The sequence below is a fragment of the Salvelinus alpinus genome, chromosome 7 (genome assembly GCF_045679555.1).
Source record: "Salvelinus alpinus chromosome 7, SLU_Salpinus.1, whole genome shotgun sequence".
Classification (NCBI taxonomy): Eukaryota; Metazoa; Chordata; class Actinopteri; order Salmoniformes; family Salmonidae; genus Salvelinus; species Salvelinus alpinus.
In genome coordinates this window covers 53,001,304-53,027,644 of record NC_092092.1, presented here as the reverse complement: position 1 = coordinate 53,027,644, position 26,341 = coordinate 53,001,304, and the positions used below count along the sequence as shown (strand labels likewise).

Genomic DNA, 26,341 nt, shown 5'->3' with positions numbered 1-26,341 from the left:
ACATCCATAAAGAACTGTCTATAAACTACTTACGGACAGTTTAGAAACCCTTTATAAAAAGTGTAGTTTAATATAGCGTTGCAGTTCTCTGCCAAAACCAGATCAGTCTCACTAATACTCTGCAAGCGTCAACATCTCATCTAACCGGCGGGATCCAGACAGTGAGACAGCCACCCCACTCAGAGCCTATCAGTGTCAGCTGGAGCTTGATGAATGTGTCAGAGCTGGCTGCCACACACAGACAGATAACCAGAAGCATAGATCAGAGCTCCTCTTTAGGAACAGGTGCTCCATGGGAAGTGAGTCAACCAGTGGGAGGCACCAACGGTCATTACACTCCTCCTTCCTCCTCGGCCTCCTCCACCTTCCACTCGATCCCTCTTTATCCTGCAGTCCAAGGTCACGATCATTGCTGGCTTATCCAAGATTAGGTCCCAGTTGGACGCTTGGATCTGATTTGAAGTCTAGCCTCCGAGGTCCGTTCGCCTCTCCGCTCGGGCCCTACACTCATGGCGGCTCCGCCATCCCTCGCGCACCGCTCTAAATCCACATGGCCCCATCGAAAGCCATTGTGTCCACTTTTAGGTAATGCTCACATGTGCCTGTGGTGTAACTGGGATTACGGTGTATTTCAAAACAGACGTTATGGTGCCTTTTGTAAATTAAACAGTGGTCACATAGACTGGGAGGCTGACATTTAAAGCTCCTGGGGCGAGAATGTGGTTTTGAATCAATCTATGAGATTTCACTATCTCAAGGAAAACACGTGAGGAATCTTTACAACAGGTGGTTTTGATATAAACAGAGAACCCAGAATGATTGAAATGTAGAAACACATGTGGATCCTTTTATCATACCTTTGCTCTCATTTCAAAAGACGAAAACACATTCTTCTGGAAAGAGAGCCTACTGGAGTAAAGCAACAGTTTGGTTTGGCTGTTTGCTAAAGGCAATGTAATGTATTGCTTCGATTTCGTCAAAAAGAGCTCCAAGCACACATCTCAATGCACATGATTGCAAAACCAGTGGGGGACAAAAGAGTCCGGTTTTCCCATCTCGGCTCTGGCGCCAAACAGATTTTAAAAAAGCACAAGACGTTGTCTTATTAGAGACCCCTTGAGTACTTGGTACCCATTTATTTTGCTTTTCTCAGCGGCCATTTTCCTAGTACATTGTGCACCAACATGGACCTTGATGGAGAAGCAAGCTCATAAAGGTGGCAGGTCTCTCAGAGGGATGTAGTCCTTATTAAGTCCCTTAGGAGCTGATAGAGTTTGAAGTCGTAAAGTTGCTGTGGCTTGACGGGCTCCCCTTGACACCTGTTGAGAATGCATGTTTCAGTGAGTTCTCTCCAAGGATCTAGAAAACTTATTTGAAAGCATACTCTTTCTCACGTCGCATCTTTCTTCAAACTATAGAAGAAAAACAAAATCTCACATCACAACAACATTGAGACAATGTTACACATTGGTGCAGAGCATCATTCTAGGTCTAGGAATTTAATTGTTTTCCAGCGTGTTGTGTGGGTGACAGTAAAGGCGATGAGCTCACTGGCCAAATGGAGTCCTCTGGATGTCCCCGCTCAAAGAACATTTTACTGTCCCTCAACTTGGGCAGCGAGAGCTGGTCCAGCCTGTGAGTGGTCTGAGCCGTTTTGGCAGCATAGGAAATGTACGTCTCCACTTTCTTCAACAACAAAAAAGAAGTAAAGAAGTAAAAGAAGAATCACTGACTTATGTATGATTTCCCAATCAAACATGCAATTGTGAAAACGACCTCAAGCCTTGAAGGCAAACCCCCCCCCCTCCAGTTCTGAATAAGTTATCCAAATGTTATCCAAAGGTACAGCAACTGTAAACCTTTGATATACACCTTTGGCAACACTTTCAATTACATTGAACTGAATGAATAACTTACCTTCCTTTCTAGGCACTTACCTCCCTGTTGCTTTTGAAGTTGGGGTGGTTCGCTTTGGGATTGGCTAGCTGTAGTAGCCGTGGAGTGGTCTCAGCAGTTCTCACTCTGGGGTCTATGTGCCAGATAGGGCAGCTGTACTCACAACACGACGTGTGAGGAGGCCTGTGGAACCACGGAGATTCTAATATTTCTATATGCAAGATCACCATAAAACAAACACCACAACATAGCCCTCTGCCCTGAACTAAAACCTCTCATCTTTTCAGACCATTCCCATGGGAGTGTGTTCCACAGAGGCATGACAACAAACAGGCATATTGTTTTTTTATATTCGCTCCAGTGTGCAGGCCTGACAGTCCTTTCTAGAAGGCTTGAGGCCAAATGTGCACTGCTGCGCTTTAAGATTTATAAAAAGACTTCCGTGGCCGTCTCTGAATGTCCCAGGGGCCTGAGCTTTGGACAATAGCCCCTATTATCTCATCATCGTCTCCTCTCTCTCCCAGAGCCACAGCTCGCAACTGAAATAACACATGTCAAAATATCGGCTTCTTAGGCCAAGGGGCATGCTTGTGTATACTCTAGTATTTAACAATGTGGACTGGGCACATTTTGTTATAGTCACGTTTTCTTGGGGATTTTACCCCATTTCCTGGGAGCTTCGGGACCTGGTCTTAGGTGTTGACAGGCGGACAACGCACTCGTACTGGGCCGTCTTGGAGGAAGAACGTAATGTCTTCCTGGAGGAGATCACCTCCTCGTCTTTCCTGCAGGAAAATACAAGCAATTACCGTCTATTTCTTTGGGCTAAAAGAAGTCTCATCATGCCAGAGGGTAAGAAACTTAACCTCCTGTCTCAATGGACAATTGAAAGGATTAAATGCATCACTAATGATGCAACGTTTTAGAGGGGTGCGAGATATAGATCATGACACATTGTGTGACATACCACCTCGGTTTCCTGCAGGCAGCTAAATTCACTTTTTCCGTAATCTTATTACACTTAATGGTTTAGTCATAAACTGAACATTTGAAGAATGCCAAATATCTGTCTCCAATTTCTAGTAGGTTGGTGAGGTTATGTGGTGCAACTACAACCACTTGGAACACTCGGGCATTGTTTCTCTGTCAAAACCACACAAAAAACAAACTGCAGCACATTAAAACATAAATTCAACGAGCACAGAAACAATGATGGCAGCTTTCCTGTGGCCAAACTGGCCATTCATTCTCACTTACTGGCAAATGCTGCCTTCTTCAATTCAACAAATAGCTTATTTAACAAGGCAGGGCTTCCTGAGAAGAATTTTGATTGAATGATTTGTCTAATGTTGCTTGCACGTTTAGCTTGGCAGCTGAATGATAACCTACTTTTTTGGGGGGGTATTATCTAATACAGGTCTGTCTGAACCTGACTAACAGACATTTCTCGATTTCGAATTGACATTTCTGTAGCAGTCACCTCCAATGAGGATGCAGGAAATTGGCAAGTAGCCTTAACATCCCTTTTCACTCTGGAGGACCATTTCCTGCGCTTGAGCTCAGAGCCAAATGTACTGTATATTACACAAGCTTATAGAGCAGACCAATATAAGACTTAGCAAACATTTTCACTGTTTTGTGGTGACACTGCACAATATAATGGTAATGTATTGAGTATACCTACTTACAGTGCTTTTTTAGTCAAACTGTTGGCTCATACTTTTTTGAGAGAGTCATCAATAATGTTCAGCCTGGGTGTAATTAGTATACATGCATTACCTCAGGTGGTCCTCCCATGCTGAGAAGTCTCTTTTGTGCTTAGCTAGGTATTGGATTCTCTCTGTTGGAACTGCACCCAGCGCTGAGTAAGACAGAGGCCATATTGACTCCTGATTTCCCCAGGTAAGCTTTGGACTAGATCAATGAGGAGATCAACTTTCAGGGGGGAAATCAGTCAAATAAACATCTCCACTATGAATGCTAACGTATAAACAAAAAAGTACTTGCTTGAATGTTTTTTTTTTTTTCCACTGATAGACTTGTCATAGAAACATGTCAAATGTAATGAGCATACAATTATTTGCAAATGCCAATACTCAAAAAGTAGCCTACTCACCAAGGTGTTGTGACCCACACTGTTTTGTATTCTTTGTGTTGTGCAAGTTCCAGAATCCTACAAGAATGTTTAATTTCATTATTACCTGTTAAAATGTATCTTGACAATACAAAGACAACCAACAACTAGACAGTAGTTGTAGTACCTTACTTTTTTTGCACATCAGTTTGATCTGAAAACAAGGAATTCATAAAGAAAATATGTGCACCTGTTTGATGGACATGATCTCGATTCAAGTCCTACAAAAGAGAGGATTGTTCAGAGAATAATACGCAATTGGGTTAGCCCCTCATGATAAAAATGGAAATTCTATTAAAACATTTTTACAAAATTTAAGGATAACATTAAAATGATGTTCAACATAAGCATTCGGACAACATGGTCCCCCCCATACGTACCTTTTTTCCCAGATACCATATCTGCCTGATGGAAAGTCTTTATAAATGTACCCGGTTGAATTCACCTGCTGGGTCACAATGGTCTGTGTTGTTGCTATGGCATTGGGAGTCCCTAGCAACTTATCACATGGCAGGACTGGACTACTTGAGTGTGGCGGGTTGAAACCGGAGTGTACAAGCCCCTCTTGGGAGTGCGTCTATCTTCTTTCTTAAGAGTTCCGATCCAGGATGTCAAATGAAAAGTGATATCGGAGGTCAACAATGACATAAATATTTATGGTTAGCTATATTTTAACTCCAAAAATAAACATATAGATATTTATATTTGAGGAGTGAGAACTAAATGTCAGCATAAGCCTATAGACAACAATTTGAGACACACAGGTATTTATAACCAGGTTTTTAATTTACATCACCAGGTGTGACAAAACAGAAAAAGAGTGGGGGAAAAATGAGGTATTTTATGCTTAAATGACAGAAACAGTTTGGAGGTCTGTTATAGTCATGCCATACAAATAATTGTTCCATTGGTTTTTGAAATTCAGTAGTGCACTTCATACCTGCTTATTACTCAAGATTATACCGGTAGTTTTACAAGTGATGAACATGAAAATGAGTAGCACATTTTGTGCTCACATGTAGATGTATTCCTTAGTGCATGTAAACGATTCAACCTACACCAAGGCAAAACATTGTTAGCCAAATGCCCAGACACAAGTGAATAATGATACTTTGGAATTGTTCAGTTCTTCAAAAATAATTTTTGGGTCGATTGCTTTGTTTAAATAAATATCACATCGGTTTTAAGAAAATATAACTATGTAGCAAGGTCCCTTTAAGACAATATAGTCAATACATCACGTTCCTATGCAAAATATAAACAAAAATAATCCTATGTACCACAAGAGTCTTCAACATACTACCTAACAGCCATTTGTCTAAAATGAACCTGCATTATGCTCTGCAAGTTGTAGATAGCTCTACGAGAATAATCTTTGATAACAACAAAGCATTATCAATTCAATCCCTATAGGTAAGGATGTTGAGACCATCCTTGAATTATTGTGTCTGAAAGTGAAAAACTACAGAGGCAAGTAAATGATAAACTCTGTGCTATTGTTCATTTGTGCTAATACAATTAGTGAATGAGTTTGACCATAAGAACCTTGTCAGCTTATGGCTTCTTTGGATGTGAATGAGGCCTTTCACTATCATGCAGTCTATCAGTAGAGATTGTAGCTAGTGCTATCAAAACAAATGAAGGCAAGCCAGGACGGGGTGAAACTAAAGTAACCTATCACCTCTCAACCAGTGGGTCATTCATATCTGATGACTAGATGGTGAGTCTATCTACCATCCTGCACTATTTGAATGATCAGGTCCCGTGCGTCCTGCACAGCAGAATTCACCTCGGTGTCCCCCTTCCTTACATGGGTGCCGATGAGGAAGAGCTTGCGCTGGTCCCCCACCTCCTCCAGGGACAGGGCTTCATGGAGTGTTGTGATACTGCAGGCCCCCTGGTTATCCTGGAGATAAGGGGAATAACGGGAACAAACCCAAGGTGAGACACTGGAGCAGGTGCAGTATCTCACAAGGATGAAAAAGAGGCGACGAGGAAAGGAAACGCCACAAGACTATTGAAATGCAACTCTTGGCTCGTTCTCACGTCTGCCCTGGGTTCCTCACGTCCTTCCTCACCTCATTCTTAAAATGCTTGAAAAAGATCCAAGGTTACTCCCCTCTGACATTCTCCTTCAACGCGTTTTGAGATGGAGGCGAGGAGATAAGACGTGAGGAATCAAGGAAAGACAACTGAGATGCAAGCCCTAAATCAGTATGTCAGTCTCACCTGCTTGTTGGCTAGTACCACTAAGGGAAGGTAGAGGTCAGTTTCGAGCAGCTCGTGGAGATGCTTCTTAGCCAAAGGGAACTGGGCGGCGTTGGAAGAGTCCACCACAAACACGAGCACCATAGCCTTGCACATGTACCTCTTCCAATAGGGCTGCAGATTCTCTGTGCCACCAACTGCAAAAGATGGCATGTTTTTAGTTCATTTCTTCACCATAAGGTATCAGAGCAGTAAGTCATTTTTTAACATTTATTAAACACAAGAAAATACTATGAATGCATATCGAGTGATGAACTCATGTTGGTTCTTCATATCATGGTCATCTAGATGATTATCAGTAACTGTACTCAATATTATCATGTGCAAGTTGCATTTACTTTCTAGGAACTCAATCTGCAGGTCCTCTCTATTGATGGAGACGGCATTGAACCCCTGTGTTGGGGTCACATCCTGCTCCAGACTCCCCGAGGCAAAGCAGTGAAGCAAGCTGGTCTTCCCTGCCCCTTCGAGGCCAAGCACCAGGACTTGCTTTCCTGTGGCCTTTGTCTTAGATGGCACATAATAATAAAAGCACATCAGATACACAAGTTAACACAACCCAGATAATAATATATTTAAATATGGCATATTAATACCTTCCTGTAAGTGCTGATCTGGAATCATGTGTTATGTGAACATTTATAAAGCTTGGGCCATGATACTGGTCATTGCAAATAGTGAACCATCGATTTAAGCCCACAATGAACTTTTATTGCTTCATCTTTACTTCAGCCTTAGTTTTCTATCACATAGAAGTCAAAGAGACTGAAGGGGGCTTAACTGAACTGTCACATTACATCAGCATGTGGTCAGTTCGAGCTAACCACTGCCTGAGTAAGAATAGATAAAACAGTGTGGCAAGATTATAATATCAAGATAAGACTTGGACCTAGCTACAGTTTGTACACCAGATGTGTGATAATTGTGGTTCCTTTACTGGGTGTTACAGGTTAGCTTATACAAAACGCCATTAACTATCCTGCTGGTGGAACAGCACGGGAGAGTTGAGCATGGTTCAGTGTGTATGTGTTGCGCTCGTTCGGCGAGTTGTAAAGGCAAGCAGAGCAGAAACGGGATACTCTTCAGTTGACCGATGTAGCTGGCAAGGTAACTGCGGTTGAACTTAACAGAAAAAAAACGTGCTGAGCTAGTATTGTAACTGACATGTAACGCTAGCTAATGTTTCACCCCCTCTCAACTGAGGTGAATGAATTATCTACGTTAGCTATTAGCTAGCACAGCCAGGTCAGCTCTAACCTCTAGCTATCTGTCAAATAGATAGTAATAATAGCCACCTCATATAAGCTAACAGCAGTTGTTTGTATAGAAATGTTTTGTAGCCTTTGTTTGGTCCCGTTTCAACAGAAGTAAATGAACTTGGCTAGCTTTCGTCCGTTGATGTACACTTAGAGAGAGCTGGCCAAAAGTTGGCTAAAGTTAGCTATTATTTTTGCCTCAAATCACACTAGACCTGAATCAAATGATGGAACTATCAGCCAAACGATTGAAGATTTATATTCTGGCATTTTTTCAGTGCAATGTACGTTTTTATTAGTCAGTATGGCAATGTAATGTTATTTATCTGTCAGTTCCCGAGCTAATTCCCTACTTTTCACACTGACACAGTAATAAACAGCTCTAACGTTAAAGGCTTCACTGTCATGGTGCACAGTAGAGGTCTGCGCAGGACTGATTTCTTCATTCGGCTCCCGCCCCCATCCGCAGCTTTTCATACCGGAATCCGCGTCAGCTGTTGGCTTTCTGTCTGACTCCCACCCGCTACCCCAAGAACTGGTCCCAAACCCAACTGCAGTCCCGCAATGTTATTTTAGGCGTATGTGACACAGCTGACATGCCAGCCCTGGTCCCATTAATTTTGCGCCCTATAGGGAATATCAAATGCAAAAATTACTTAAGAAATTGTTTAAATTACTAGAGATTCTCACATGGCCCTTATATTAGGCTATTTTTATTACTGGGCTATATCAGCCAATATGCTAGATGTAGTTTGAAGAGAGCAGAGTAGGAAAGACTTCCACATTCTCTTGAGTTCTTTTTATAGTTACCTTTTAGGAGTGGGAAGATTTTCAGACGGAGAAATATGGGTGATCAATATTTAGGCCTATTTCTAGGAAACGTAGTAAGCTATTTAGGAAGTACATTTCCTTGGAAAGATAACTGCCCGTGCTTCTCCGCCCATGTATAGGCTATAGCCTACTCTATTTATTTGAGACCACACCTGATCTCACAGGTATGTCTACTGAACTGGAAGCAGCACGAATGATGGCACGCACACTTACTTCATTTTCATAGGCTTATAGGATATAGCCTAGCTTTTAGGAGGACAATTTGCAGCCAGAGACAAATAAATAGTTAATAAATCATTATTGAAAATGTAAAGGTGCAACGCTCGCTCACCATAGTAGCCTAACTAATGTGCGAGTTGTGCCTTTTCTTTTTCAATGATGATTACATTTTTTAATTGCACTTCTGACTCATTGGTTGGGCGCTCTCCTTTACTCCATTATCAAGCCTATTTATTTACAGACAATTTAGTAAACTACAGTCTAATCATATTTAAGTTAATTTCATATTTAAATTAACTGCCAAGTAATTCCCCGCCCACGTATGCAGCCTACTCCATTTCAATGAGACCACACATACTAAGCGTACTTGAACTCTCATTGTCAACTAGGAGAGGTAGGCCACTTAAGGATGGCAGACCTTGAAGCAGCGAATTCTGAGTGTGTGAATAATGCGAAAAATTTGCTTTTAATACAATAGGTAGGCTAACGCATACAAAGCAGAAAGAGGACCATTTCCAAATAATCTGTGGATACAAAAATGCTTTCATCCAAAAGTAATCTGTCTGACCGCACACAGCATGAGAAATGCAGACCGTGCCGCAATGATCTCTGTCGAGACCCGCATGTCCCGCAGGCATCCCGTGGGATGGCAGACCGTGAGTGCACAGTCAGTACACAACACTGCTCATCATGTAGGATCAGATGGTGACAGGGGTCCCAGCAGGGTCACACACCCAGGGAAGACCAGAACTCAGGTGAATTTTGCAGTATATTAACAATATCAGTGAATGATACAAAGTTCCATCTTGAATTGATGGGCATAGCTACAGGACAGCAGTTTAAGCTTAAAGTTACAGTCTAGGATCTGTGAATAATGGTCATTTCCATTATTAAACCATTAATTATATTCTTGGATAATATAATGTATAAATGTACACTAAGGTAATTCTTTGTCATGCTTCATCTTTTATTTATTTTACCTTTATTTAACTAGGCAAGTCAGTTAAGAGCACGGATCAGATGGTGACAGGGGTCTCAGCAGGGTCAGGCAGCCAGGGAAGACCAGTTTGTGATGGAGCGGAGGTGAATTTTAAACCAATAGCCTAACAATGAACAACTTGAAGAAAATACAGACTTTTGATTTTTTATTAAGACATCCTCAATATCAAATTTCAGCCAGCCCAAGCAGCCTGCACGCCCGACCCACACCAGTCTAGTCAATAACTCAACTCTCTCGCAAAACAATTTCCTTCCCAGTTCCCACCATTCATTCTTTTCAATTCCCAAGGAAAATATTGGAAATAAAATAGAAAACATTGACCTAGTTCAGTCTTATTAATCACTTATTAATCAATCAAAAACATATTTAATAATGATCTCTTACCTAGCTTGATGACTGTGGGCATTTTTGATTACTTTTGTTCAAATAGAGAAGGCATATTGGATTATGTAGAAATGCAGGAAATTAGCTTTAGATGCCCCAAAAAGTCCCGCCAGGTTATGCCACCCGCCCCCCACTTCTAAAACCAAAGTGGCGCCCTTGTATACAACTGATATATTGCCTATCTATGGACCCTATTTATTATAACCTGCACAGGATATTTGCCTCTAGTTTGCAAGTCTCTAGTTTGAAAAGTCTAACTTGTTTAATATCAACACAAGTACTTTTCTGTGGCGACGAGGTAATTTCCAATAACAACCACAAACATCCGTCAAGTAGGCGTGCCTCGAAATAGACATTTTGTAAGCACAATATGACCAAAAAAGTACCTCTGTTACGATTGTTGGTGTTTGCTGTGTGGGTTCTGGTGCTTTTTGTGCTTCTTTCCTTTTCTCCTTTTCTATTTTCTCTGGTTCTTGTTTTGGCTTTTCCCCCGAAGACACATAAGTCCAGATGACATACGCAACTCCTCCGGTTACTGCAAGAGCAAGACCCACGACCGCAGCTTCTCTGACAACAGGCATGTTCGAAACAATGTTACGAAATCTCGGAGAACTGTTTCACATGTCTTTATGCATCGTGATAATCGTTACGTATCAATAAGTTTGCATCCCCCAGTTACAACAAGTAGATTAAGCTCTCAATGCGATAGGGGATATCCGGGTGCTTAGAGCACACAGGAAGTAACGTTAAGGCGCATACAGAAAATAATGTTTGCAGGAGCTAGAATAGATGAATATATATAGATACAATATAATACATTTTCTAAATAAAAAACATCAAACGCAAGACATGAACGTTCTACAATGCAGCCAGTCACTGCTACACTCGAACTGCCGAGAAGACTCATGAGAGTTGTTTCGGCTCATCAGTTTGATTGACATGTAGAGACTTTGCACAAGTACCTTCAAGGGGATGTATGGCTGCGTTTACACAGGAAGCCCAATTATGTTATTTGTTCCATCTTTTTACATAAGATATTTTTCAGAGCTGATCTGATTGGTTCAATTAGTGAAAAAATAACCGAATTGAGCTGCTCGTCTAAACGCAGTAGTAGCATCACAATTTCAAAACGTAGAACTGAAAAATAACAGATAGAAAATCAGCAACATGAATGATGCAGCTAAATTATTCTTTCTTGTTTGCATTTCCATAGTAAGTCCACCAGGCAGCGCTTGATATCGAAGAGGGCACACTGCGTACAATGCTGATGAACAATGCTGATGAGATGTTCAATGACCAATGACATATATACACTAGATGACTGACTGGGGGTTGTGTTGAAGCCACCCTGGGTTCCATCTTAGCACTCTATTGGTAAAATAATATGTTAGAAGCTTTAGAAATGCATTTATTAATCTCTACATTTGTTTTTGACTAGTTTATTCTAGTACAGACACCTTTAATGCATACTTATATTACTTTGTGAGTGAAACAAATATATTTTTTAAATCCTTTGTCAATTTAAAAAGAAAAAGTACTAATGTTACTGTCCCCACTACAACAATACATGTATTTTTGTCCTTGAAACATTTAATTGAAATACTGTATGAAGGACTGCTTCTTCTGAGGAGTGCCAATATGTCTGACCGGTGGCTTCAAAGCCTCTCATTGGCCAATAAATACGAAAGAAATCCAGGATTTACGCATTCGGAAAGTATTCAGACCCCTTGACTTTTTCCACATTTTGTTACGTTACAGCCTTATTCTAAAATTGATTAAATAGTTTTTTTCCATTATGAATCTACACACAATACCCCATAATGACATAGCAAAAACAGGTGTGGACATTTTTTGCAAAAAACAGAAATATCACATTTACATAAGTATTCACACCCTTTACTCAGTACTTTGTTGAAGCACCTTTGCAAGCGATTACAGCCGAGTCTACTTATGTATGACGCTACAAGCTTGGCACACCTGTATTTGGGGAGTTTCTCCCATTCTTCTCTGCAGATCCTCTCAAGCCCCGTCAGGTTGGATGTGGAGCGTCGCTGCACAGCTATTTTCAGGTCTCTCCAGAGATGTTCAATCACATTCAAGTACGGGCTCTGGCTGTGCCACTCAAGGACATTCAGAGACTTGGCCCGAAGCCACTCCTGCGTTGTCCTGTTGGAAGGTGAACCATCGCCCTAGTCTGCTGTCCTGAACAGGTTTTCATCCAGGATTTCTCTGTACTTTGCTCCGTTCATCTTTCCCTCGATCCTGACTAGTCTCCCAGTCCCTGCCGCTGAAAAACCTCCCCACAGCATGATGCTGCCACCACCATTCTTCACCGTAGAGATGCTGCCAGGTTTCCTCCAGACGTGACGCTTGGCATTCAGGTCAAAGAGTTCAATCTTGGTTTCAGCCGATCAGAGAATCTTGTTTTTCATGGTCTGAGTGTCCTTTAGGTGCCTTTTGGCAAACTCCAAGTGGGCTGTCATGTGCCTTTTTACTGAGGAGTGGCTTCTGTCTGGCTACTCTACCATAAAGGCCTGATTGGTGGAGTGCTGTAGAGATGGGTGTCCTTCTGGAAGGTTCTACTCTGGAGCTCTGTCAAAGTGACCATCAGGTTCTTGGTCTCGACACAATCATGTCTCTGAGCTCTACGGACAAATCCTTTGACCGAATGGTTTTGATTTTGCTCTGACATGCACTGTCAACTGTGGGACCTTGTACAGACAGGTGTGCCTTTCCAAATCATGTCCAATCAATTGAATTTACCACAGGTGGACTCCAATCAAATTGTAGAAACATCTCAAGGATGAGCAATGGAAACAGAATGCACCTGAGCTAAATTTCAAGTCTCATAGCAAAGGGTCTGAATACTTACTTAAATAAGGTATGTAATAAAATTTGCTAAAAAATATATAAATTCTTTTTTTGCTCATTACGGGTTATTGTGTGTCGATTGAGGAAACAAATATTGAATACATTTTAGAATAAAGCTGTAACATGTTGAAAGTCATGGGGTCTGAATACTTTCCGTTAGCACTGTATATACACATCATTGATGGTTCGGCAGGTAGCCTAGTGGTTAGATAAAGGTAAAATAAAAAATAAATAAAAATGTATAAGACTTTCCAAAGACAAATTAACACAAAGATCAGTTTCAGTTAAGGAAGCGTATTTATTAAGACATAATGGGACACACATTTTGGCCAAAATCGTTTGCTTTCATAATTTTCCCTAAAACAATACGCAAATGACGTACTGCTACGCAATAATAATAAAAAAAATTGTCTTTTTACTTTAGACGAAACCAATGCAGGAAAGAAATATATACTAACTTTTGCATACAAAGCTTGGCTCTTTTTGAGTGAGCAAGTCAAGGAAATTAGTTTACGGTCAAAGAACAGTTTTCAAAAACTCAGGCTCAGAGAACAGAAAAAACAAACAGTAAATTTCCTCTGCACAGAAGATAACTAGAGAACCCACTTGCCTACAACAAACAAATAAGGTCTCTGGCCATTTCCATTAGTTCTCCGACAATTGTTTCAATTTTTTTTTTTATCTAACCGTGAAGGAACCAGGCAGGGAATTGAGGCCTATTACTCAATTCATCGCAACCTATTCAACAACTACAAATTGGACAATGTTTGTGGTTTAAAAAAAAAAACAGGCTAATCAACTTAAATGACAAAGCACATGATTCTGTGAGTTTCGGGCCGTGTGGTGGTGGTTGCCAATGTGTTGCTCCATATCTGCAGCGTTCTTCCAGTCTACCAGCCACCCTTGCTTCCTTTCTTCTTCTTCTGAGGGGCCTTCTTGCGGGCCCCTGGCCCTGCAGCAGCGGGCTTCTGCTGTCGTGGAGGGACCACGTTGCTGGCAGCGGGGGCCGAGGTGGAGGCAGAGGCTTGGGCTGACCCTGGCCGGGGGGAGGTGGGGGGGCTGCTGGCAGTCTTACTGGCATCCCTGGAAACACAGAAGAATAATGTGTTACCGGCCAAATGCAACAGTACAGGTAAAAAGTAGAGCTGTGACAATACCAGTATTACATTTTTCTTTCCATGGAAAAAATGAAAACACAAAGCAGCCCAAACTCTTTGGTCCTTTAAAAACCTGCTGTAAGTAAAATATTGTGTGCCATAGCTAGGAACATAATGACTCTGGATGACAACATAATAATGATGTTTGTTTCCAACATTAGGGCGGTTTAAATATACAGTCGTAGCCAAAACGTTTGAGAATGACAAATATAAATTTTCACAAAGTCTGCTGCCTCAGTTTGTATGATGGCAATTTGCATTTACTCCAGAATGTTTGAATGATTCTCTCGTTAACACAGGTGTGAGTGTTGACAAGGACAAGGCTGGAGATCACTCTGTCATGCAGATTGAGTTTGAATAACAGACTGGAAGCTTTAAAAAGAAGGTTAGTGCTTGGAATCATTGTTCTTCCTCTGTCAACCATGGTCACCTGCAAGGAAACACGTGCCGTCATCATTGCTTTGCACAAAAAGGGCTTCACAGGCAAGGATATTGCTGCCAGTAAGATTGCACCTCAATCAACCATCAAGAACTTCAAGGAGAGCGGTTCAATTGTTGTGAAGGAGGCTTCAGGGCGCCCAAGAAAGTCCAGCAAGCGCCAGGACCGTCTCCTAAAGTTGATTCAGCTGCGGGATCAGGGCACCACCAGCACAGAGCTTGCTCAGGAATGGCAGCAGGCAGGTGTGCACGCACAGTGAGGCGAAGACTTTTGGAGGATGGCCTGGTGTCAAGAAGGGCAGCAAAGAAGCCACTTCTCTCCAGGAAAAACATCAGGGACAGACTGATATTCTGCAAAAGGTACAGGGATTGGACCGCTGAGGACTGGGGTAAAGTCATTTTCTCTGATGAATTCGCTTTCCGATTGTTTGGGGCATCCGGAAAAAAGCTTGTCCGGAGAAGACAAGGTGAGCGCTACCATCAGTCCTGTGTCATGCCAACAGTAAAGCATCCTGAGACCATTCATGTGTGGGGTTGCTTCTCAGCCAAGGGAGTGGGCTCACTCATAATTTTGTCTGAGAACACAGCCATGAATAAAGAATGGTACCAACCCATCCTCCGAGAGCAACTTCTCCCAACCATCCAACAGTTTGGTGACCAACATGCCATTTCCAGCATGATGGAGCATCTCGCCATAAGGCAAAAGTGCTAACTAAGTGGCTCGGGGAACAAAACATAGATATTTTGGGTCCATGGCCAGGAAACTCCACCAGACCTTAATCCCATTGAGAACTTGTATTCAATCCTCAAGAGGCGGGTGGACAAACAAAACCCCACAAATTCTGACAAACTCCAAGCATTGATTATGCAAGAATGGGCTGTCATCAGTCAGGATGTGGCCCAGAAGTTAACTGACAGCATGCCAGGGCGGATTGCAGAAGTCTTGAAAAAGAAGGGTCAACACTGCAAATATTGACTCTTTGCATCAATTTCATGGAATTGTCAATAAAATGCATTTGACACTTATGAAATGCTTGTAATTATACTTTAGATATTTTTGTCAGATGTTACAATGGAATACTGAAGACACTGAAGCAGCAAACTTTGTGGAAATTGATATTTGTGTCATTCTCAAAACTATAAAAAAGGTGCCACATGAACAAATCGGGAATCAGACAGGGTTGCGTTGATTTTTCCTGAATTAAACTATTAGATTTATATACATTAAGAGTTTGTGGAAGTGACCAACAATAAGAAACACGGATGCGTTACTCACAGGTCGGATGCAGCTCCTGACGTGGCCCCCTGTGTGCCTTTACCCACTTGGTCCTTCTTCTTGCCCTTCTTCCTGCCCCGGTAGTAGGTGCGCTCTCTCATGGGCAGCCATCTCTCCGGGTCAGGGTTCGCCGTTGAGTCGTAGTTCTTGGGCAGTTTGCCTAAACAGAGGCAGGAGCCAAACAGTGATTCCCCATCCCATTCAGAGATGCTGACTTTATTTAAATCAGATAGGACAATTCTTTGGGCCACACAGCATGCAGATATTCACATACAACACAACTTTCAATACCCTTCTTTTTCTTCTTCTTCTTCTTCTTAACATCCCCCTGGCTGTGGAGAGAGATAATATTGATAGTGAGAGAAACGCCTATGTACACAGAATGTGTAGAACAGGTAGTATGCAGCTTAATTAAGTGCTTTAAAAAGCTTCAGGTCTCCTCACCCTTGTTCTTTGGGTAGGTTCTCCCCCGTTACTTTAGCAGCCTTCTTTCTGACATAGTTGGCTCCGTGAGAGTTCTCCAGCTCATCTACGTCCACGTTGAACGACATGCTTTCAGGGGAGGGGAGGTGCTTGCTGAGGCTGGGACAAAGGGCTAAGGATATAACATGCCTTTCCATTTACTAGGCAGTTGTATGTACTTTATGATAACAATGGTTATAAAAAATAAAAAACGCTTTGACTGAATTTAAAACTGCACTAATCAGCGATAGTCATTCAAATACTCAAACCTATGTGTAGTTTAAAATACTGAGAGCAAAGAAAGGATACGACTTGGCTTTATCTTGATCCACCAAAGAATAAGCCGAGATAAGTTGTGCCAAAGTGTGGATGTCATTGGTGTTTTGCCTGTGGAGCGGGGGGGACTAGTTATTACATTGAATGTATTACATTGAAGAGCAAGCAAAACATTCACCAGCATCACCACCGCACAACAGAAACAGAACATCGCTCACTTCCACAGTTGTTCCAGGTCACTGATGGCTTCCTTTTTCCGTCCGTACTTTAGCTTGAAATTAGCGGCCTCTCGTACGAGCGCCAGGTGAACAGAGGAACCAGGCTGGGATGGCAGAAGACAACAGTTGACAATGAAGTGCTACTATGGCAGCACATTTTCAAAGTTACATCGACTTCGTGATAAATCTAAAAAGGTGCTCGTCTACTTATACCCCTTTCATACATTGGAAGCCGCTAGTAACGGGTCCATAGCGACAATTGATAACCTTCCAGACAACAAAAAAAAGGGCTGCATCAGAAGCGTCTAACTTTTCCAAGCAGAATTCTGCTCCTGCATAGGATGTTCAGTATTGTTTCCCTGACAACAAACGTTGCTGATTTATGTTTTTTTTTTTTGTTAGGGTAGAGATGTGTTTTCTTTCTACTAAATGTATTGTTAAGTCATTGTATTTAACGAACGTCGAAGTACTTTTCTTAGGAGCGAGTGGTCTGCATGCAGGCAGCAGGGTGGGCACAGGCAGCACGAGATAATTTGATTGACAGTTCTGATAGCCTAGTGATGGACATTAGTCCCGCTTCAGAAGTGGAATTCCTTTACAGACAAGTTAAATGTCCGTTCAGTGACACTTCAAAACTATCTGCAGAGAAGGTTTCGTGGCGGCATTTAAAAAGCCATAGTGTACCTTTTCAGACAAACAAACATACCATAGCCGAGGTGCTTTCAAGACGTCACATTCCATGTCAAAGGGGTATAATACCTGTTCAGATTGGTAGTACTGAATAGCTTGGCTGAAGACATCAATTGCGCTGTCGATGTCCTCTTCGTGGCTGTACATTGTTACCAGAGCTGAGATCTGTGAAACAATGTCAATTTCTTAGTCTTATGATCCTTGTAATGTTTGTTCAGAAAATGTTACATCTATGATTAGATTAAGAACAATAGAAGAGTATAAAAACTAACCATCCCTTGTTTGTGCTTGAAATCTTCGATCGACCTCAAGATGTCACATGCTTTTGTAACGTGACCTTTGGGGAAGACACCGATACATTTATTTATTATGAGGTTAACTTGTAGTCTGTCATATGCGCAAACACAACAGAACTAAATGCTGCCAAAACAAATGAAAAGATAACAGTACCAGGCATCAGTAAAGGCAATGTTTAGCACTAATCTAATCCAATTTATCTTCAATAGGCCTATTTTTGGGGTTATTACCCAGTGACAAAAAAAAAGGGATTTGGAAAGAGAAGTTTACCTTGAGTCAAATAGAGTTGTGCCATCGTCAATTTGATACCAGATGCACTGTCTGGGTGCTGGTCTGAGAAACGCTTTAAAAACAGAATCACACAGTTAGCATTATACTTGCAGGATAAGGAAGAGATTTATTTTTTGTGCGTGCACTTTTTACCCCCTTTTATCCCCAATTTTGTGATACCCAAATTATTAGTTACAGTCTTGTCCCATCACTGCAACTCCCGTACAGACTCGGGTGAGGCGATGGTCGAGAGCCATGTGTCCTCCGAAACACGACCCTGCAAAGCTGCACTGCTTCTTGACACACTGCTCATTTAACCCGGAAGCATCAATGTATCGGAGTAAACACCGTCCAACATGGCCAAACCCTCCCCTGACGACGCTGGGCCAATTGTGCACCGCCTCATGGGTCTCCCGTTCGCGGCCAGCTGCGACACAGCCCGGGATCAAACCCGGATCTGTAGTGACGCCTCTAGCACTGCGATGCAGTGCCTTAGATCGCTGTGCCACTCGGGAGGCAAAGGAAGAGCTTTCTCAATGTCCTATTTATATTCATACATCAACTACACGTATCTCAAGTTAGGATTTGGCCCAGAGTGAGTACCTGAAGCAGCTCTATGGCCTTTGAGTGTTGCTTCTCTCTGCACAGCTGAGCCACCTGGATCAAAACTGGCCGCGGGTGGCCTGGGTTCTGGGACTGGAGGCCTGACGACAGCTTTCTGCACTGGTCCGCCTGTGGGGTATAATGTAGCGCAAGTCATCAATGACTGTTTGGATTTCCAGTCTAACCTATTCAGATTGTGCCATGAGTGTGTATAACTACGTGTCAAAATACAACTCAAATCCGATACCTGGTTAGTGTACATAGCCAACAGAGCTTTGTTGAATTCAATGGCCTGCAGCTGCTTCTTAGCCAGCTTGTACTCAACGCCATCGGCATTTGTCAGTTTCACCTTCTTCTTAGAGTCAAACACGTTTTGGTCCTGTAGGAGAAAAAGGGGATATGAGCAACAGCTCTGGCCCAAGATCAAAACCATGGGTTCAAACAATAAGAGAACACGGTCAATAACAGCTAAGCCTGTTTCAATGTTTAGTCGTTCCTAGCAGTACAGGGAATGTTCATGCATGTACCCACCTTGTTTATTGTAATGATGTTGTTAGCAGTCACAGCTAGAAGTCCCACATCTGACGGCCTAGGATTCAACAAAAATAATAATGAGACAACTCTTCCGCTTTTCTCTTCCTGTGCCTACAATTGCACATCAGCTACAATGGAATGTAATGGCTCAATTGATTCCACTTTGGAGGAACACTCACTTGAGCTTGATGACTTGGTTATAGAGCTGCAGCGCCTCCTCTGTCCGACCCTGTAACTGCATAATGTAGGCCATCTGGGAGTGGATGACAGCCAGCTCCGACTCAACGTCCTCCTCAGTTATATCCTGCACGAACCAGACAAGCCAATTACGATTCAGAACTTGAAAAAAAAAAACAGGTGGTGACATTTCTGTCTGTACGCTCAGCCATGACATTGTGAACATATTTATTTCACAGGCATAGAGCACTCACCGAATCCTCTGAGAAGAAAACCCGACAAAGCTCTGAAAAAAATAAACAAAAATGGTCAACATTAACCACGAAAGGGCTGGACAAAAACCTTAAGTGCTACATTATGTAGCAGGATGAATTGCAATATGTCTGTGGCCCTGACCTTCTGCTTCCTGTAGTTTGTTCAGAGCCTCTGTGAGCTGGCCTCGACCAATTAGAGTGCAGGCAGCGTTGTAGCTCAGCTCGTATGTCGTCTCAGACAGGCCAAGATCATCCTGCAAAAACAGGGTGGAATGACATTTGGGAAGATTAAGGATGCCAGGGCTTCAATAACCAAGTGTCTCAGAGGACCATTATAAATAGAAGTCTGTTCTAATTGTGTGCAGAAGACCAACCGGAGAAGCCTTCTCCCATGTGCTCATAGCAGCCACCACGGCTGATAGGTTGGTCTTCCTCTCCTCTTCGTATTCATCCTGGGAGTTCCTGATCAGGTCCGTGTAGACAGCCTTGCACTCATCATAGCGCTCCATACGGTACAGCTAAGGTGAGAACAAAAGGGGAGGCCAGGGTTGTCACCAGTTACCACAATTGATTTAATAAGTCTGACGCTAAGGATATACTGCTTTCCAGAGAACAGGTTCAAATACCTGTCATTCGTGTGAAGAAAAGGCGGAGAGACCGAGGGAGAAGGTTGGGATGCCTTGTTAGGATTCGTAGGCGAGTAAGTTAATCACCACTACCATCGGTTCTATTGGCCAACGTGCAATCACTGGAAAACAAACTCAAAACCGGGGTGTGTACTCAGAGCATGCGCAGACCAACTGGCAAATGTCTTCACTGACATTTTCAACCTCGCTCTGACCGAGTCTGTAATACTCACGTGTCAAGCAGACCACCATAGTCCCTGTGCCCAAGAATGCGAAGGTAACCTGCCTAAATGACTAACACCCCGTAGCACTCACATCGGCAGCCATGAAACCCTAGACTCACTCCAACTCGCATACCACCCCAACAGATCCACAGATGATGCAATCTCAATTCATACTGCCCTTTCCCACCTGGACAAAAGGAACACCTATGTGAGAATGCTGTTCAGTGACTCAGCACCATCGTGCCCACAAAGCTCAACACTAAGCTAAGGACCCTTGGACTAAACACCCCCCACTGCAACTGGATCCTGGACTTCCTGACGGGCCGCCCCCCAGGTGGTAAGGGTAGGCAACAACACATCTGTCACGCTGATCCTCAACACCGGTTCCCTCTGGGGTGTGTGCTTAGTCCCCTCCTGTACTCCCTGTTCACCCACAACGGCGTGGCAAAGCACAACTCCAACACCATCATTAAGTTCTGATGACAACAGTGGTAGGCCCGATCACCAACAACTATGAGACAGCCTATAGGGAAGAGGTCAAAGACCTGTCAGTGTGGTGCCAGGACAACAATCTCTCCCTCAACGTGAGCAAGACAAAGGAGATGACCATGGACTACAGAAAAAGGAGGGCCAAACAGGCCCCTGTTTACATAAATGAGGTTCAAGTGGAGCAGGTGGAGAGTTAAGTTCCTTGGTGTCCACATCACCAACAAACTATCAAAGTCCAAACACACCAAGACAGTTGGGAAGAGGGCATGACAATACCTTTTCCCCCGCAGGAGACAAACTATTTGGCATGGGTCCCCAGATCCTCAAAATGTTCTACAGCTGCACCATCAAGAGCATTATGACCAGTTGCATCACCGCCTGGTATGGCAACTGCTCGGTGTCTGACCATAAAGCGCTACAGAGGGTAGTGCGTACAGCCCAATACATCACTGGGGCCAAGCTTCCTGCCATCCAGGACCTCTATACCAGGCGGTGTCAGAGGAAGGCCCCAAAAATGGTCAAACCCTCCAGTCACAAAAGTCATAGACTTTTCTCACTGCTACCACACGGCAAGCGGTACCGGAGCTCCAAGTCTAGGTCCAAAAGGCTCCTTAACAGCTTCTACCCCCAAGCCATAAGACTGCTAAACAATTAATCAAATGGCCACCCAGACCATCCCCTTTGTTTTTACACTGCTGCTACTCTCTGTTTATCATCTATGCATTGTCACTTTACCTCTAACTACATGTACAAATTACCTCGACTAACCTGTACCCCCACACATTTACTCGGTACCGGGCCCCCTGTATATAGCCTTGTTATTGTTATGTCATTCTACTGTGGTACTTTTTATTTTTACTTTATTTTAGTAAATATTTTCTTAACTAGTTCTTGAACTGCATTGTTGGTTAGGGGCTTGTAAGTGAGCATTTCACAGTAAGGTCTACACCTGTTGTATTTGGCACATGTGACAAATAAAATTTGATTTGATCATTATTACTTTGTGGCTGAGATAACTAGTAATGACTTGAGGCCAGTACATTGGGCCAGTTTACTGTGGCTGGCAGGATTATCCACTGAAGGGTAGACAGCCAAGCAGCGTTAACAACAACTCATGTAATGTCTTATTTTCAAAAAGTCTTACCACTTGGCCATAGAGTTCCTTGAGCTTGTCTGTTTGTTCTGAAACACTTTCAATGGTCTTCAGGGCACTTTCAACTCTGTTCAATCGGTACTCACAGTAGGCTTTTTCAAACACAATAAGCTCACTGAGGAAGAACAAAAAAATAAGTGTTCAACATTGGAAAAGGGTACAACCAGGAATTTCTCTGACCAAGTCAAGTATTTATAGATTTTGCATTGCTACAAGATTATCAAAATGTAACAATATGATCCAGTAATTTGTCATATTCAACAAACCTGCCAAGTACTTTTGAATAAGTGTTCATGACATTCAGTGCCTCTTTGAAGCTGCAATTCTGCACCAGGCAAACTATTTTACAGTGAAGGGCTGTCACGTCTTCCTTGACTTCATGCAAAACTGTGGAAGAAATGCACTTCGGGATTACAATTTACATTAAAATGTATACTTTTTCTTCAAGTCAACGCCATCAAACTAGTTAACTTAATAAAATCTCAATTTGTAGTGCACATGGAAAATATTTTTGCTCAAATCTATTAAATCACAGTTTCCTGGTAGATACAAGGCTGCTACCTACGGTATGATGAGGCGGCAGGTAGCCTAACGTTAGTGGTTAGAGAGTTGGGACAGCCCGAGCTGAAAAGGTAAAAATCTGTCGTTCTGTCCCTGAACAACGCAGTTAAGCCACTGTCCCCCGGTAGGCCGTCTTAACTGACTTGCCTAGTTAAATAAAGGTTAAATTTAAAAAAGTGATAACTAAGCGTCTAGCACGAATGTTGCTATAGTGTGGCTAAGCTAGTAGTTAGCTAAATTGGGACACGTCACAGTGTTGAATAATTCATGTTGGTCAAAATGTGATATTACTGTCCTCAACAACATATACGCTAGACTCTGACTCGTCAGTTGGTAAAATTACTCAAATATAAACAGAAACTAGTTAGTGATTAGCTTGAGTAACGTATAGTTGCTTATTTCTGCTAGGTAACGCTTTAGCTAAGTGCTAACAGCTGTAGCTAGCTATGTTAGCAAACTAGTCAGCCCTTAAACATTAGGTCATAGCTTGACAGTTACAAACATGTGAACAAGAGCAAAATCCTACTTTTGTTGACAGCTTTTAGGGCACGAGTGAAGTCTCCATTCTGTCCACAGCGATTCACTTCAGTCCACAGCGAAGCAACGGAGCCTCCTCCACTCGACATGTTTCGCTGCATGCGAAACTGTAGCCGGAAGCAAAATGTTCTTCTTCCGGGTTGATAGAATCACAACTGTACCTAAAGAAAACAAAACAAGTGAGGAATCCCCATGCATTTACAAAGACAAACATCATAATACAGCATACTATACTAGCTTATTACATTTTTGTCAATAAAAATGGCATTGATATTAACAGAGTATTAAGAATAAACTCTCTCATCAACACAATAATAATGAGCTAATGTATAGATACTGATACAGGGTGGGGTTTAAGCATACACATGCATAAATCATCTGATTTTGTCTGCGATAAATTGATTATTGTCTATTTATTCAAAGACAAATTTATTGTTTTGAGTGACGGATTTCGCGCATGCGCGATGCTAGCTACAGACAGCTCTTTGAAATCGTATGCACGGACTGTTTGATCCAGTAGCAAGGGTGTATTGTTGTCGTGGACTGTGTGACAAGTTTATGTCCTACAGAAATGGCCGGAATTAAAGGTGAGGAAGTTACTATCATACTTTAAGATAATACATTAACAGGATTGCAACAAAAGTAATAAATCACACACATATATATATAAACGCTGAAAGGATGGATGTGCTGCTAGCTATTAAGCTAACAACTGAGTACTAGCTAGTTAGCCGGCTAAGCTAACGTCTACTAGCTTTGACAGGCCGATAAATAGTAGTGTAGCTAACTATCTAAATAAATATTTTGCCGCTTCGCTAGCTACATATAAACGAGAGATGAAGCAGTAAAGCTAATGTTAGCTAGCTTGGTACCAGGCTAGTTCTGGTAGCGTAGTTTCGAATGGTCAACTAAGCTAGATAGCTAATGATCTGAATCAATGAAATCCACGTTAAAAACTATATTTGCCTTCCTGCCAAACCTTCTGTGTTATTGATTGGTTGTTATGTCAAGCCAGGCAATGAAGATAGCGCTAACTAAGAATGCTATCAAGCTAGTTAGCTATGCAACGATGACTTAGACTTCGATAGCAATTGCATTGTCTCTCCTCACCAACTAGCTAGCTATAGCATTGTCTCAATCCTCACCAGCTAGCTAGCTACTAGCTAAATAACATGACATGCTGGAGTTTACAAATCAAACGATAATAATAGCACCTAGCCACCAATTCACATAATAAATGGTAGCTGAAAATAATCAGCATCCCCTCACCCAAGCATTAGGCCAACGGTCAGATGATCAATTATGACCAAAGGATTTAGTCTTACACACACAGCTGCTTAGTTTCTTTACCACTCCTTTCTAGCTCTGATCAGCCTGTCCTTTGGTGGGGCCATTGGACTCATGTTCCTGATGCTAGGATGTGCCCTTCCAGTGTATAAGTAAGTATCTCCATCATATTCAACCTGACTGTCATGATGCAGGCCTTTGTAATATGATGCCGCCCAGATTTAGTATTTTTCCAGTCATAACTGCTGGGAACTTCTCTCTTCACAGTAAATACTGGCCCTTGTTCCTCCTCTTCTTCTACATCCTCGCCCCAATCCCTTACGGCATTTCCCGGAGAATTGTTGACGACACAGACTCGGCAAGCAACGCCTGCAAAGAGCTGGCTTTATTTCTCACAACAGGCATAGTGGTTTCAGCTTTCGGCCTGCCAATCATTTTCGCCAGAGCCGATGTTGTAAGTACACATTTTGGGGATTTTTGCATGTGTAGGCTTAGTGGTGTTTGGCAACACTTTGCACTTATACCTGTGGAGTTAAAACATTGCGTTTGCTTTGCTGTTAAAGTAATTGCTTTCTATTTGCATGCATTTTTCTTGTTACACAAATGGAATAAGGACCATTCCTTTTAAATCTTATAGGCTACCATTTGTGTAATAACAATAAATGCTCCTTTACTAAACTCCATTACTAAACAACAGTTTAAAAATGACTTTGTTTTGCTCAGTCCAAACTACAGATTGAAAGTGTGCAAAGCAGAATTTTGTAACATGTGCGGACTGAATTATTCATGTTTGTTGTTTACAGATTGCCTGGGGAGCATGTGCGCTTGTGTTAACAGGCAATGTAGTGATCTTCGCAACCATTCTGGGATTCTTCTTGGTCTTCGGATCAAACGACGACTTTAGTTGGCAGCAGTGGTAAAATTGGGAGCGTGAGGTGGGGGACTAAGTCTGAACTGTTTATATTACTAGAATTGTTATTATTATTGTCATTATGATTACTATTATTGTTGTTTGTTGTATATTTATGACCTCCCATCCATAGACACATTAAACCAGTGCAATAATTTGATTTAACTGTCATGTGGCACGTCAGACTGACTTCAGGTGGATGTGCTGACTTTCCTTTGTACTTTATATTTGCTCCATGTTTGAGTCTTCTCCATTTATGTACTGTACAGGTTTATCTTTTGAGAGTCAAAATCTTTATAATGTTGAAATCATAAATGTCCATCTTATCTGTGAAAATGCAAAGATGTCAAACTTAATGTAAACCTGGACTCAGATTGACCTATGGGAGGGATTGTGATTGTCTGAAAGGTGGAAGCTTTTCCTGTGACAAAGATATCTATCTAACTGACAAATGTTGTTACTCCTTTGGGATTGACGGTGTACAATAGCGTGCTGGTCAGTCTTGAGGAAAGTTTCTCCCTCCAAGTGCTGACAGCACAGGATATTTTGTATGGAGTATGTGTTGTTTTTGAAGAGCATATTGAAAGCTGTGAGCTTTAGTCTCTCAGATTGAAACCGTTCAATACTAACGTACATACAGCGTATATTGATATAATACATTATACAATGCACTGTCGCCTATTGCAGTGATCAATTCTAATGACTCGGCTATTCAAATACGTTAATTTGATACTGGCCTCTTGTGCTTTGTTGTTAAGCCTAGTGTAGCATATTCTGTCCCTTTTGAAAAATGTCTAGAAATCATTGTACCCCGGTGTCGTCGTTTCTCTCGAAAACAAAGTCGGCATCGATTTGTTGGCGCAAGGTTTAGAAATCATCAAAAACCTTCGTTAGACAGCCCAGGATTAGGGCTAGCCGGTGGAAACATGGCCAATTTAAGATCTAGGCTACTTATAACCATGGGTAATACTGCTAGGCCTGGATTTACCAGGTATTCTATTGGTTTCTATACCTGGAGTAGGAAACGAAGGCTGCACTGTAAT

General features: G+C 42.1%; 4 protein-coding genes and 1 long non-coding RNA gene across 9 annotated transcripts; 2 read left to right on the top strand and 3 right to left on the bottom strand.

The window, feature by feature from the left end:
• Positions 1-1,102: 1,102 nt before the first annotated feature.
• On the bottom strand, positions 1,103-4,666 carry LOC139581171 (sperm microtubule associated protein 2-like). Of its 2 annotated transcripts, none has more exons than XM_071410656.1 (8): positions 4,411-4,666; positions 4,221-4,251; positions 4,013-4,069; positions 3,676-3,810; positions 2,559-2,681; positions 1,938-2,079; positions 1,552-1,686; positions 1,103-1,412 (listed from the first exon to the last, which is right to left on the bottom strand). In XM_071410656.1, the coding sequence occupies exons 1-8, from the start codon at positions 4,427-4,429 to the stop codon at positions 1,338-1,340; spliced, it is 717 nt and encodes a 238-aa protein (XP_071266757.1). In that variant the 5' UTR covers positions 4,430-4,666; the 3' UTR covers positions 1,103-1,337. The 2 variants fall into 2 exon arrangements, with proteins under 2 accessions (XP_071266757.1, XP_071266756.1); XM_071410655.1 differs by having other exon boundaries at positions 1,103-1,319.
• LOC139581174 (uncharacterized) lies at positions 2,416-3,908 on the top strand. Its single transcript, XR_011676158.1, has 2 exons — positions 2,416-2,748; positions 3,723-3,908. It is a non-coding gene; the product is annotated as an uncharacterized lncRNA (long non-coding RNA).
• Positions 4,667-4,795: 129 nt separating the features above from the next.
• arl9 (ADP-ribosylation factor-like 9) lies at positions 4,796-11,232 on the bottom strand. Of its 3 annotated transcripts, none has more exons than XM_071410657.1 (4): positions 10,375-11,232; positions 6,637-6,805; positions 6,260-6,435; positions 4,796-5,936 (listed from the first exon to the last, which is right to left on the bottom strand). In XM_071410657.1, the coding sequence occupies exons 1-4, from the start codon at positions 10,567-10,569 to the stop codon at positions 5,757-5,759; spliced, it is 720 nt and encodes a 239-aa protein (XP_071266758.1). In that variant the 5' UTR covers positions 10,570-11,232; the 3' UTR covers positions 4,796-5,756. The 3 variants fall into 3 exon arrangements, with proteins under 3 accessions (XP_071266758.1, XP_071266759.1, XP_071266760.1); XM_071410658.1 differs by lacking the exon at positions 10,375-11,232 and adding an exon at positions 9,989-10,289; XM_071410659.1 differs by lacking the exon at positions 6,637-6,805 and having other exon boundaries at positions 10,375-10,507.
• A 1,905-nt stretch (positions 11,233-13,137) lies between these two features.
• On the bottom strand, positions 13,138-23,295 carry srp72 (signal recognition particle 72). 2 transcript variants are annotated; one of them, XM_071410652.1, is made up of 19 exons: positions 23,091-23,295; positions 22,270-22,390; positions 21,995-22,118; positions 19,886-20,029; positions 19,654-19,765; positions 19,512-19,543; positions 19,260-19,384; positions 19,078-19,135; positions 18,794-18,925; positions 18,547-18,675; positions 17,944-18,016; positions 17,649-17,713; positions 17,446-17,541; positions 16,687-16,790; positions 16,502-16,579; positions 16,175-16,312; positions 16,022-16,062; positions 15,731-15,890; positions 13,138-13,942 (listed from the first exon to the last, which is right to left on the bottom strand). In XM_071410652.1, the coding sequence occupies exons 1-19, from the start codon at positions 23,200-23,202 to the stop codon at positions 13,750-13,752; spliced, it is 2,037 nt and encodes a 678-aa protein (XP_071266753.1). In that variant the 5' UTR covers positions 23,203-23,295; the 3' UTR covers positions 13,138-13,749. The 2 variants fall into 2 exon arrangements, with proteins under 2 accessions (XP_071266753.1, XP_071266754.1); XM_071410653.1 differs by lacking the exons at positions 21,995-22,118; positions 22,270-22,390; positions 23,091-23,295 and adding an exon at positions 20,138-20,272.
• Positions 23,296-23,542: 247 nt separating this feature from the next.
• Positions 23,543-25,458, top strand: LOC139581170 (leptin receptor overlapping transcript-like 1). The gene is made up of 4 exons (XM_071410654.1): positions 23,543-23,688; positions 24,465-24,540; positions 24,656-24,842; positions 25,192-25,458. The coding sequence occupies exons 1-4, from the start codon at positions 23,673-23,675 to the stop codon at positions 25,306-25,308; spliced, it is 396 nt and encodes a 131-aa protein (XP_071266755.1). The 5' UTR covers positions 23,543-23,672; the 3' UTR covers positions 25,309-25,458.
• Positions 25,459-26,341: the final 883 nt, after the last annotated feature.